The following is a 12,910-nucleotide window of genomic DNA, read 5'->3' as shown; positions in this document are numbered from 1 at the left end:
TTAGGGTCTGGTTACACAAAGACAGGGGGTGGCTAGCATACTTGTGGCCTTGAGTTTGTTTTCCCTTGCATTCCCATTGGCTGAGATAAGGGCAGGCTGAGTAACTGATACATTCTATGGCTTTTTCTTGGAAGAGGGGTTAGGGACACAGCTATCAGTCCTGTTCTGTCCTTTCATAATAATGTATAGTATACAGACTGTAATATAATCTCCTTTCCGCTCATAATTTCCCTAAGGACATCTTTTGAGATAAATAATATTGGTCTATTTTAATAATTTTAATACCTGAATAATATACATTTATTTGTACTTAAACGGATCTCTTCCAGGTGGCAACCAGGTTCCTAAATGTTCACTATTATAAATTGCATTACAATGAACATCTTTGAACATATATCTTTGCACAGGCTGGGATTGACACTGTTTCACACTTAACATTTCTGTATATCTAGAATTTTTCCAGGACCCAGAGCTTTACAAAGTGAATTAGACACAGATCTTGTTCCCGAGATGTACACAAGCTGGTAGAAAAAATGAACACAGGACAAAATAAAATATGGTAAGTGGCATGGAAATGCAAGGTAGACTGTTAGCCAAAGATGAAGAGAACATAACTGATTGGGGGTCAGGGATGGCTTCACAGACATAGGCTTCAGAAGAATCAGTATAAATATGGTTATTTTATAACAACCATTTATTTAAATGCCTATTTCCCCTGCACCCTGTGTGGAGGTGAAAGCCAGCCTTTCCTTCTTCATATGCCCTGTATTTATCATTAGGCCTCATATGTACTGAATCTTCAGTAAAGAGTTGCTGAATGGGGGCATTTATTGTAAACCTTCCTGTCATGAGAGCATTCTCCTCAAAGGAGAGAAGGGAGAATCACATAGGAACAAATAGGCTATGGATACAAGTTTAAATTCCCTCTCAACTTTCCACACTCAAAGACAGACAAGGAAACAGGGATGGGGAAAAAGAGAGGAAGAGAAAAAAGGTAAATTAGTATGTACTTCTCTGGTCCTCTCTTCCCTCTTCTGAAAAGCTCACCAAAGAAGAAATCTGAATGACCTTGCAGAAGACACAGTAAAAATCAGATGATACAGAGAAATGTTTTATTCTCCTTATTTTAGTCTAGAATGCAATACCCCCACACACACCCCTTATTCATGGTCAGCAGGAGAAAAAAATTAAAGTCTCAATCCAGTTTAAACTTAATTCAATCTGACAATTTAAACATACTTTTAGAAAGTGTGTCGTTTCTATTGGAAAAAATAGTACTTAATCACTCAGAAGGCCTTTCCTTGAGAAAGGCTTTTCCTGTTGTGGTGGCTGCCACCTGCTGGTCTCTTTAGCATTCTCCTTCATATACCTAATTGCTAAACATTCTGCAGGATATCACTGCTGAATTGACCAGTTAGATGCACAACCCCTAAGTTTACTGCCACATCCTCCATTCTGGAAATTGGCCCAGCAATCCACACTACTTGATGGTTGAGTCAACTCACTCTGCTATGGTAGGCCTATGGCAGCCCACTGGGTTTCTTTTGTTGTTGTTGTTAATCCTCACCCCAGGTTATTTTTCCCATTGATTTCTTCAGAGAGAATGGAAGGGATTGAGGGAGGGGAAGTAAGGAAAGAGAAAGAGAGAGACAACAATGTGAGAGAGACACATCAATTGGTTGCCTTCTGCACTTACCCCCAACCAGAACCTGGGATCAAATCTGTAATGCAAGTACATACCTTTCACCGAAAATCAAACCCATGACCCTTCAGTGCACAAGCTGATTCTCTAACCATTGAGCACACTGGCCAGGGCCCAGTGTGTTTCAATTGAGCACCCATAGCACACAAACACTCAGGGCATCTTTGAAAAGTTAAATCCCAGAGCCTCCCTCTACCTGACCTTGATTCACTATATTTCTGTGACTGAGTCCTCACCTTGAAACATAGCCAAATCCATTTTGGAAAACAAAAACTAATTATTACCTCAACCTTATTTTTTTAATATGTTTTTATAGATTTCACAGAGAGGAAGGGAGAAGGAGAGATAGAAACATAATTGACCCAAGAGAATCATTGATCGGCTGCCTCCTGCACACCCCCCACTGGGGATTGAGCCCATAACCTGGGCATGTGCCCTGACTGGGAATCTAACCGTGACCTCCTGGTTCTTGGGTCAATGCTCAACCACTGAGCCACATCAGCCGGGCCAGCCTTATTTCTTTAGACATTTCCTTTATTTTTAAAAAATCTTTATTGTTGAAAGTACTACATGGGTCCTCCTTTTTCCTCTTCCAGCCTGCTCCCCTGCTCCAGGCCCTCATCACCCCATTGTCTGTGTCCACAGGTTATGCATATATGCACTCAAGTTCATTGGTTGATCTCTTCCCATCCACTCTCCCCTGCCTTACCTCTGAGGTTCAACAGTCTACATTTCCTTTATAAAGAATTTTAATCTTCGTTGACAAATAAATGCATCTCATGGACTAAGGAAAAGCCCTAACCAGGCCATCTTCATCCATATCCTCATCCCCAACTTTGGTGCAGTCTGATCACTACAAAGACTGTGCTCTTTCCACTTCCCTCCAGTCCTTTAGCCTGAAAGTTAACAGGTTTGAATACTAGAGGGAGAGAAACTGGAAGAAAACTGCCTTGTCACAGCATATCATACTGGTCTGAAATCCTCACAGAAACATCCTTATTTACTTCTAAAATCCCTTCATCATAATTAAGAAAGAGACATTTTAGAAACTTGACCATTCACTTAATACACATTCAAAGAGCACTTATCATTAGCAATATACCCTGACAGGTACAATGTGAAACCCACTGTTAGAGTCCTACTGCTGCTGGAATAATTTACCACAGACTTGGTAGTTTAAAACAACAGATTATGACCTTACATTTCTGGAGGTGTAAAGTCCAAAACTGGGTCTTACAGGGCGAAACACAAATTATTCTCAGGGCTATATTCCTTCTGGAGGCTCTAGGGCAGTGGTTCTCAACTTTCGTAATGCCGTGACCCTTTAATACAGTTCCTCATGTTGTGGTGACCCCCAACCACAAAATTATTTTCATTGCTACTTCATAACTATAATTTTGCTACTGTTATGAATCGTAATGTAAATATCTGATATGCAGGATGTATTTTCATTGTTACAAATTGAACATAATTAAAGCATAGTGATTAATCACAAAACAATATGTAATTATAAATGTGTTTTCCAATGGTCTTAGGGGATCCCTGTGAAAGGATTGTTCGACCCCCAAAGGGGTCGCGACCCACATGTTGGCGACCCACAGGTTGAAAACTGCTGCTCTAGGAGAAAGGAAATTTGTTTCTTTGCCTTTTCCTCCCTAATGGGAGAATAAACAATTGTTGTAAGTAAAAGTGAAATCATCAAGGGACACAAAAACAAAAAATAAATCAAATTTATCTTTTTTACTAACCTGTAGTGAAATGTTTAGTAAAACAAAACAGAACACAGCACTAGGTTAGAGGTGAAGAAGAGGGAGAACACATGGAATACATGAGTCAGTCCTTCTCTGACCTTGAAAGACCTTATAATCTCAGTAGCAGGCAGCTCACCTCACAAATAATACTAGGAAATGAAATGGGAGGGGAAAGAACACCACATGAAAAATACAAGCCAAGATGGAAATAGCTAGTCATCATTTCTAGAGGGAAGCATCACCATAGAGGGTTATGCTGACATCTATCCAACTCCATGTCCCTCTACAGCCGTGGACTATCTCAACTTTATTTGCATATAGATCAGTAATTTCTTTTACTAAATTCAACTGCTTACAAGGTTTCTTGTTTCCATTTGGGATATGTTTGATTTATTGTTATCTTCAATGTCCTAGTGATGATTATAATTATGGAAAATTCATTTTAACTGAATGTAATATGATCACAATTCCATCTGATACCAGAGACAACTCTCTCTCTGTCTAGTCCTTCCTAAAACATCCTATCCATAAGGGTTTCAAGACCTTGACCAGAGAGTAAAACAAGTATCAAGAATGAGCCAAACCCTCTACTTCTAGACCTTCATGATTCTAAGGATAGAACCAAAAGTTGGCTTCAGGTCCAACTGACAACTGCTTCCCTGACTAAACACTTGCTGAGCTGCCTGTACTGGCTCCCAGGACATTGCTTCCTGGAGGCTTCAGCAGAATAGGATGCAGTCACTAAGGGTAAAGGAAAGAGTTTATTTCTCTACTTACAGCACCTCTGACACCAAACACGTGTGTTTTCCACTCCAAGCAATTCTCAATTCTCTGCGACACCAGCTGAATGTCCACAATTCAATTCTAACACTAACTACCTGGAGTAAGCCCCACTCTGCAGGTCAGGGGCTTAATCCTCTGCTGCAAAAGCCAACTGCCCATCTCAAGTTGTCACCTGCACTTCTAACCAATCAGTTATATATTTGAGGTTCTTATGATCCTCTCCTCAAGTTTGATAATTTGTTAAAACAGCAGGTAAGTGCTTTACTTACTCTTACTAGTTTATACAAAGGACACAACTCAAGAACAGCCAAATGGAAGAGCTGTATAGGGCAAGGTATGTAGGAAGGATTTCAGAGCTTTCATGCCTGCTCAGAGCATGCTGAACTACCCAGCACCCCAATATATTCATCAACCCAGAAACTCTCCAAAACCTGCTGTTTAGGGCTTTTGTGGAAGCAGGATTGATAAAACCATTTGTCATTGGTGATTATGTGAATCTCCAATCTCTCCATTGAAAGTAGGTGTAGGGGAGTGCTGACAGCTCCAACCCTCTAATCACTCTAATCACATGGCTAGTTCCTCTGGTAACCAGCCCTCATCCTCCAAAAGCTACCTCATTAGCATAATCTCAGGTATCGTAGAAATGGACATTTTATGAATAACAAAAATGCTCCTTTGTCCCTTTCACTGTGGAAATTCCAAGGGATTTAGGATTTAAGACAAATAAATGTTGTTTATTTTATCACAACATCACACAGGGTTCTCTGCAGTACTGTGGACAGGTCCAACACCTTTCTCCCAGCAGAAGCGATGAAATTCTATGTAAGCATTTTCCTACCGGCTGGGGTCTTTCTTCTTCAGATACCTCCCAGAACATTGCTTGAGAGCACTTTCCTCACCTCTGCTGGAACTACAGTCAAAACCAGCACCTCCTCAGAGGCTCAACCTACAGTCTCATCAGGGTTACTCCAGGTGTTGACTCACCCAGAATAGTCAGATCCATTAGAATGCCTTTCCTGGGGGCTAGACTGGACACTCAGAGCCACTGGGTACTAAGGGTCAGGAGGTAGTTGAAGTCCGCCCAGATGCAAGAATGAGGAGGCAAATCATCTGTAAAGAATTTGAAAGTAGCAATAAAACGAACTAGGAGTCAATCTGATTCTTATCTCCTTGCACAACAATACTAACAGTGTTAGAGATACAATAACCTTCACACAAAAATCTTCTGTGGTCTAAGTTCTAAACAATTACTATGGTTAGTGTTGAGTAACCTACATATGTAGGCTTCAAATGATCACTTTTTAAAACTAATCCACTAAAAATATTTCATTCTTCATGGAAATTAATTTGCAGAATTATCAGTTACACAGTTAAATTGAGCCACAGACATAACTTTTAAATTCATTAAAATTTATGATCTTTCAAACTCACTTCAGGTGCATTTTCTGGCTCCAACCCCTATGAAAGAATATAGCCCTGCTATTATAGTAGTAAATTTAAACTAAACAATCTTAGCTATATGAGACTTTTCTGACATCTTTTTTTAGTAAGGTGAAGTTTCAGATGAGGTCAGTCAGATACAAAAATATTGGCAATCAGCCAAAATAAGCCTTGAACAACATAAAGTAAAACAACAAGTTTTAAAATTGTTCCTTGAATATACAAAAAAAATTCTGGAGAAATATATTAACTATGCTAAATGTAAAGAAATTGACATAGAAAAAAGAATCGAATTTTAAAGACTATCAGAAGAGACAAGAAATGATGGTCTTATATTACCAAAGATAAATAAATAAATAAAAATGATAATCTATAATCCTGTACATTTTCACCAAGAGGACATTCCTTCTGAAGCAAATAGATCAAATAATGTCAGTGGCAGTGTTCATTTTCTCCAACTTTTGCAAAAGATCTTCAAAAATGTTTATCAATAGATATTTATGGTGAGTTTTCAATTGTGGAGTTCACTGAAAGCTGTAAGATTTAATCCGAAAGAAACAAGACAGGTATTGTAGTTTCTGGAATTTATTGTGAAGTGCAATTTGTATAAATTTCTACCAAAATATCCATGTTTCCTAATTATTTGTTATCTGTTGCTTCAAATAAAATAAACTTTTCAAAATTAAAATTAACAAGAAGTGTCCTCTGGTCATCTATGAGCAAAGACAAGTGACACATTCTAAGTATGCCATCTAGTGAACATGAATATGTGAAGACAAGTGTATCACTTTCCTAGCACTTCTGTAACAAAGTGCCACAACTGGGCACCTTAAAACAAATAAACTGGATTGTCTCATAGCTCCAATGTGTCAGCTGAGTCATACATTCTTTGAAGGATCTAGAGAAGAATCTGTTCCATGCCCTGTCTTAGGTTCCAGTGTTTGCCAGAAATCCTTAAGGATCCTTGTCTTGCAAGTGCCTAAGGCAGATCTCTGCCTTCTTGGTCACATGGGTTCTCCCAGTGTGTGTCTGTCTTCAGGAGGTTATCTTTACTCAGTGTGTCCCTCTGTCTCTTCACCTCAGTTCTTTTTATACGGACTCCAGTCACTTGGATTAGATGCCCACCCTACTCCAGTATGACCTCATCTTAACGAACTGATGTGCAGTGACCCTCCTTCCAAATGAGGCAATATTCTGAGGGACTGGAGGGGAGGTGGAGGAGGTTAGAGGACATAAGGACTTAACATATCCTTTGCCCTATGTGGGGGCAACCACAATTCAGCTCATAACAAAGAACAATGTTTTCATATTCATTGCAAATGTATAGGCATTAAGGCTCCAGACCAGAAACTATAATGTTATTGTATGTTACTTTAACACATAAAAGCGTATGCTTTCTCCCTTTAAAAAAAATGCACTGATGTAATTTAAAAGTATAAATCCATTATTTTTCCTTTGAGTGCTTTTGGATGATTATATGTACCTACCTCAACAAAACGAAGTTTTCACTGTGTTTCTTAACTGAACTTCATTGCTACTCCTTTCATTTCACCATGACTACTGAAAATAATTGTGTCAAAAATGATGCCCTCCCCCCTGGCCGGTTTGGCTCAGTGGATAGAGCATCAGCATGTGCACTGAAGGATTCCAGGTTCGATTCCGGTCAAGGGCATGTACCTGGGTTGCAGGCACATCCCCAGTAGGGGGTGTGCAGGAGGCAGCTGATCGATGTTTCTCTCTCATCGATGTTTCTAACTCTCTATCCCTCTCCCTTCCTCTCTGTAAAAAAACAACAAAGTATATATTTTTTTTAAAAATGATGCCCTCCCTGTGTCAGACACGCCTGCTCACACACAGTCCAGGGCGGGGCTGAGTCGTCAGCACCGGGTGCCTCAGATACTCACTTTCCCAGCAGGCTCCGCGGTGGAGCTTCCGTCGCTCTATAGGCCGCGCAGGAAGCCTCCGGCAGCCCCAAAGACCCCGACAGCCAGCTCCTCCCTCACTAGGGGGCGCCTGGCTCACCCACCGACAGGGAGCGCACGCGGTGCCTGATGCCCGCCCAGCTCGCCAGCCCTGGAAGAGGTCAACACCCCTTCTCGCCCTCCCCCAGGTTGCCAACCAGGCAGGCTCTGGTGCGCATGCGCACACACGTCCACCACGCACTGAGCTACCGCGCATGCGTCCTCTCAAGCCAGCCCCTCCGCGCAGTTCCCCACGCGTTTCCAGTTCCGGCTCCGGGGGTTTGGGGAGCAGCGGGTAAGATGCGGTTGTCGGTCGCCGCCGCCATCTCCCATGGCCGCGTGTACCGCCGCCTGGGCCTTGGTCCCGAGTCCCGCATCCACCTGTTGCGGAACTTGCTGACGGGACTAGTGCGGCACGAACGCATCGAGGCGTCCTGGGCGCGCGTGGACGAGATGAGGGGTTACGCCGAGAAGGTCAGAGGCGGGACCTCGCTCGGGTCCACAGCGCGGGTCTGGCCCGAGGGGGCGGGGGCGGGCGGGACTTGGGGAAGGAGTGGGACCTCCGTGGTAAGCCCTGCCCCCAAGTCTGAATCCTTCAGTGACGTTAGCGGAGCCCACTCCTCTGGCCCCTCCAGTGGAAGACGGTTAGGGCTGTGGGGTTAGGAGCGCCCTGACCTAGAGACAAGCCTGGCCAGTGGGATGAATGGGCTGCAGCCCAGCATGAGAGAAGTGAGATTGCCGCCTCGTGTCTTGCTCGGGTTGGATCAGATTGATGTTCTGTCCTCACAGCTCATCGACTATGGGAAGCTGGGCGACACCAACGAAAGAGCCATGCGCATGGCTGACTTCTGGCTGACAGTAAGTGCGTCCTTTCCGCCACCCAAGTCGCATTCTTTGTTTCCTGAGTCGGGAGGGGGCTGTTAGAGAAAGGGGGGCTGGGCAGAATTAAGCCAAAACACTCCCTTGGCTTAGAGACAAATGCTGTCAACTAAATTAGAAACTCGTGACGTAAGTAGATACAATTCGGTGAGAATCTAAATCTGCACATCTGCCTGTGACTAACCCCTCTGTGTAACTTGGACTCAACCACATTGTGGTGAGCGGTTAGTGGGTGGGAGTCTGGGTGTGTGTGTGTGGAGACCCTGCCTTTGGGAGTGCTGAGAGCTAAATGTCTCTGCAGTGGTGCCTGACTCTGCTCTCCTCCGGGTAACTCTCCCCCTCTAGGAGAAGGACTTGATCCCAAAGCTGTTTCAAGTGTTGGCCCCTCGGTACCAAGGTCAGAGTGGGGGCTACACGAGAATGCTGCAGATCCCAAATCGGAATCAGCAGGATCGGGCTAAGATGGCAGTGATCGAGTATAAAGGGAACTGCCTCCCACCCCTGCCCCTGCCTCGCAGAGACAGCAACCTCACACTTCTAAACCAGCTCCTTCGTGGGCTGCGGCAGGACCGGGAAGCAGGCATCCACAGCTCCCACACACCTCGGACACCAGGGAGTTAACTGGAGCCAAAGCGTGTGCAGCCTCGTCAGTGCCCATGATCATAGGCCGTTGGATCTCTTCATCTCTAAGAACTGGAGCTAGAGTTGTGAAGTGGACAGTCTTCATGGAGCCCAGAACCTGTTGGGTAGCCATATAACCTTCTCTTTGCACAATAGGTAAAATTCCTTGTATGAATATATGTAAACTGATCTTTTTTCTCTCACCTTGGGATTTCTGAGAATGAGAACTATCCAAATGCTCTGTCTTCATGGGATAGTAAATTCACAGCATATGTTTCTGGCTCTTAAATCCAGGTTTTATTGGGTTAGGTCAGTTTTGTTTTTCTTAATGCTGGTTTATATGGGGCATCTATAATAATAATAATAATAATAAAAAGTATAATAATAGACCGATGTCCTTCCAGAAAAAGCTGGGGCTGCGAGGGAAGCACGGGTTCTGGGTGCCAGAGGGAAGCCGGTGCCGGCAGCCGGGGGAAGGAAGACCTACTTTTGAATTTCGTGCATCGGGCCCAAAAGGGATTGAGTTATGACATCTAGCATAAAGACCAAACCCCTGGGACTTCTTAGAGAAAAATTACTTCCTAACAAGGGTTGGAGAGTGTGAATCTAGAAGTGAACCTTCCATAAGAACCTGGTACCCTAAAAACCTTCAAGGAGCACTATAACCATCCTCTGTTTCTAGGCAGGATCACGTAATACCCTCATGTGCTTCTCTCAAGCCTTGAATGGGCCTCAAAGGAGAGGACCTGAGGACTCCGATGTACGACTATCCTGGCCAAGGGAGTGCAAGCGTTGAGCAGAGGATACTGGACTCCAGCATCAGCTCTTTCCTCTTGGAGTGGAAGGGAGGGCGGGAGGGGAGAGTGAAATGAAGGACAGGGTTAAAGTGGGAGGAGGATCAGGAAGTTAAACCTGCTGGAATTTCCTGGAAATTTTTTATTGTCGAATCTGGGCCTCTCTTGGAACTGAGAAAGGGGAAATCGGGCTTCACAATGGTCTGGGCATATGAGAAGTAGGAAACTCCTTTATGTATACTAATTAGTGTGAAACCAAACTTGGCCCGGCCAGGCTGCCCACCTCTCAAAGCTCAGAGGCTTGAGTAAGGTGATAGTCATGGGAAGACTCAGTGCTGTCATCCCAGGCTAAATGCATCAGAACAGGGTCCCACAGTTTCCATATCCCCGGTATGGTGGAGAGAAGAGATTTTTATCTTGGACTGGACTTTCAGAGCGTATTGGGCCCATTGTCTCAGATGATAAGGGTGAAGGTGAAGAGGTCACTGGTCTAGCAGATAGATAATAGCTTCAGTGACAGCTATTCTTGTGCTATTTCACTGCAGTTTCCCTAGTCGGACACTCACTCCTAGCAGGGTTCTCCATATCTCCCTCTGCTCCAATCTGCCTTTCACATTATTACCAGAAAGCTCTTTCTGCCATATTTTGAGTGACATACTAGACACTCAAAGCATTTATTAAATAAACCTACAACTCTGAGTGCTTCTGCCCAAAAATTCATCCCCTTCCTGTCTTCTTGGCATGAATATTCACCTCCAGCTAGATAAGTTGGAGTCATCCCTGATTCCTAGAGAAAGCACTTACTATTAAAACCACATCTTTACAACTTATTGGTAATAAGTAGATTGTGGCTGACTCTCATAGTTTTCGTCTTAGCCCCAGAAATATATGCCCATTTGGAGTTTTCAGCAGTTCCCCTAAGTGCTTATTAAACATCTGCTAGTACCCAGCATCAATTTAGGCAGTAGGGATGCAGTCTTTATCAAATGTTTGCCATGCATTGGGCCCTGGGATCGATACTAGGGATACAGAGATGAGGAGAAACAACCTCTCCCTTCAAGGAGCTCACAATCTAATGGACCACCACAGTGGCCTCAAGGGACACTTCATCACCTTTAATATTTTGGCCAAATAAGAGTGCATGAATCCTAGAACATTTACTGAAGGCTCCAGGACAATATAAGGGAAATAACACTGTTTTACTAATCTGGCCTGTAAATGATAACTTTTCACCCCAGTTGTTGGACTATTCCATCTAGGCACCTCTTTAAAAAATTTTAGACCCCCAAGAGAGGAGCCCAGATGTATTGCAGATGTCTCTACTTTTCAGAGGTTCTCAGGCTCCAGTTTTTTACTGCAAGGTCGTCAGCTATGCCCACTCCCTTCAAAAAATAATGAACTCTAGCCCAGCTGGCATGTCTCAGTAGTCGAGCATCAACCTATGAACCTGGAATTCATAGTTTGATTCCCAGTCAGGACACATGCCCAGTGGAGGGCATGCAGGAGGCAGTCAATCAATGATTCTCATCATTGATGTTTCTATCTCTCCCTCTCCCTTCCTCTCTGAAATCAATAAAAATATATTTTTAAAAATCATAATAATGAACTCTAGCCTCAACAGATCAGTGACACAGTATCACCCCAATATCCAAAGGAGACAGCTACAAAAGCTAGGGACTGCTTCCTTGCACTCCTCTATAGTCAAATTAACTAGTCATGTTGAGTTCATTTCCATAATGTTTCTGAAATCTGCAGTCACTCTCCCTAGTCTAAAATCTAAGACATCTCCTGGATTACTGCAACAGTCTCCTGACTTGCCTCCCTCCACACTGCAGCCAGAGTGATAGGATTCTGTTATCTTAATGCTCTGCTTGATAGTACAGTGGGGCCTTGACTTACAAGTTTAATTCCTTCCGAGACCAAGCTCATTAAGGAGTTCGTTAACTCAAATTACTCTGTCAAAGCAAAAAATGGGCCAAGAGACAGCTGGTATCAAAAAACTCGTTAGTCGGGACACTCATAAGTCAAGGCCCCACTGTATTTAGTGGCTCCTCCATTCATATAGGAAAAGCATCCAGATTCCTTACCACAACTCCCCTCAGTGATTAGGCATCCACGCACTATTCCAGCTACTTCCCCTGCCTCTAATCTTATGCTCCAGAAGCATGGAAGTCCTTAATTTGACTGGTTTTTTTTTTTTGCACAGCTCCCCTTCCTACCTTTAGTTGATGCAGTCTCTACCAACCAGAAACCCTCTGCCCCCTTTTACATATCTAACTGTAGAAAAACTTGACATCTCCTGGGTGGCTCCTCTGACCATGGACACAAACAAGTTCATTACTTAGTGAACCAAGGTGCACTACTATCCTGTATAATAAAAGCCTAATATGCCAAGTGTCCAGTCATCCATTCAACCAATCAAAGCATAATATGCTAATGATATGCTAAGGCCACTCAACCACTCACTAATGTGCACTGACCACGGGGGAGAGGGGGGCAGTCGACTGGTCGACCAGTCGCTATGACATGCACTGACCACCAGGGGGCAGACACTCTGGAAGGTTAGCTTGCTGCTGGGGTCCAGCTGATCAGGACTGGGACTGAGCGAGATGGGCTGGACACACCCTGGAGCCCTCCAACGGTGCCTCCCAGGCTGGCCAACCTCCGGCATCCTTCCCCAGCCCAGATCATGCACCGGTGGGATCCCTCAGCCTGGCCTGAACCCTTTTGCAATTCGGGACCCCTCGGATGTCGGAGAGCCCGTTTTGGCCAGGCTGAGGGACCCCACTAGTGCACAAATTGGTGCACCAGGCCTCTAGTGTTTCTATAATCCACTGAATTTACCTAACTGTATTACACTTCCCTGGGTTGATTCCCAAACATCCATCCCAGAACACTAAAGCAGTTGTAGTATTTCCATCCCTTGTTATTGATGGTTCAGTGATGCACAGGCCTAAACTAATTTCTGCTGAACCTTTA

At 43.8% G+C, this 12,910-nt stretch overlaps 1 protein-coding gene across 3 annotated transcripts; it reads left to right on the top strand.

Annotated features, from left to right (window-relative positions):
- The first annotated feature begins 7,880 nt into the window (after window positions 1-7,880).
- MRPL17 (mitochondrial ribosomal protein L17) lies at window positions 7,881-12,325 on the top strand. 3 transcript variants are annotated; one of them, XR_002826912.1, is made up of 4 exons: window positions 7,881-8,111; window positions 8,427-8,495; window positions 8,862-9,293; window positions 12,138-12,325. XR_002826912.1 is itself a non-coding variant. In XM_006105568.3 (3 exons), the coding sequence occupies exons 1-3, from the start codon at window positions 7,938-7,940 to the stop codon at window positions 9,135-9,137; spliced, it is 519 nt and encodes a 172-aa protein (XP_006105630.2). In that variant the 5' UTR covers window positions 7,881-7,937; the 3' UTR covers window positions 9,138-9,510. The 3 variants fall into 3 exon arrangements, 1 of the variants encoding a protein (XP_006105630.2); XR_002826911.1 differs by lacking the exon at window positions 12,138-12,325 and adding an exon at window positions 9,820-11,462; XM_006105568.3 differs by lacking the exon at window positions 12,138-12,325 and having other exon boundaries at window positions 8,862-9,510.
- The last annotated feature ends 585 nt before the right edge of the window (window positions 12,326-12,910 follow it).

This window comes from Myotis lucifugus, unplaced genomic scaffold (genome assembly GCF_000147115.1).
Source record: "Myotis lucifugus unplaced genomic scaffold, Myoluc2.0 scaffold_695, whole genome shotgun sequence".
NCBI classification, from domain to species: domain Eukaryota; kingdom Metazoa; phylum Chordata; class Mammalia; order Chiroptera; family Vespertilionidae; genus Myotis; species Myotis lucifugus.
This window is presented reverse-complemented; position numbering and strand designations above follow the sequence as displayed.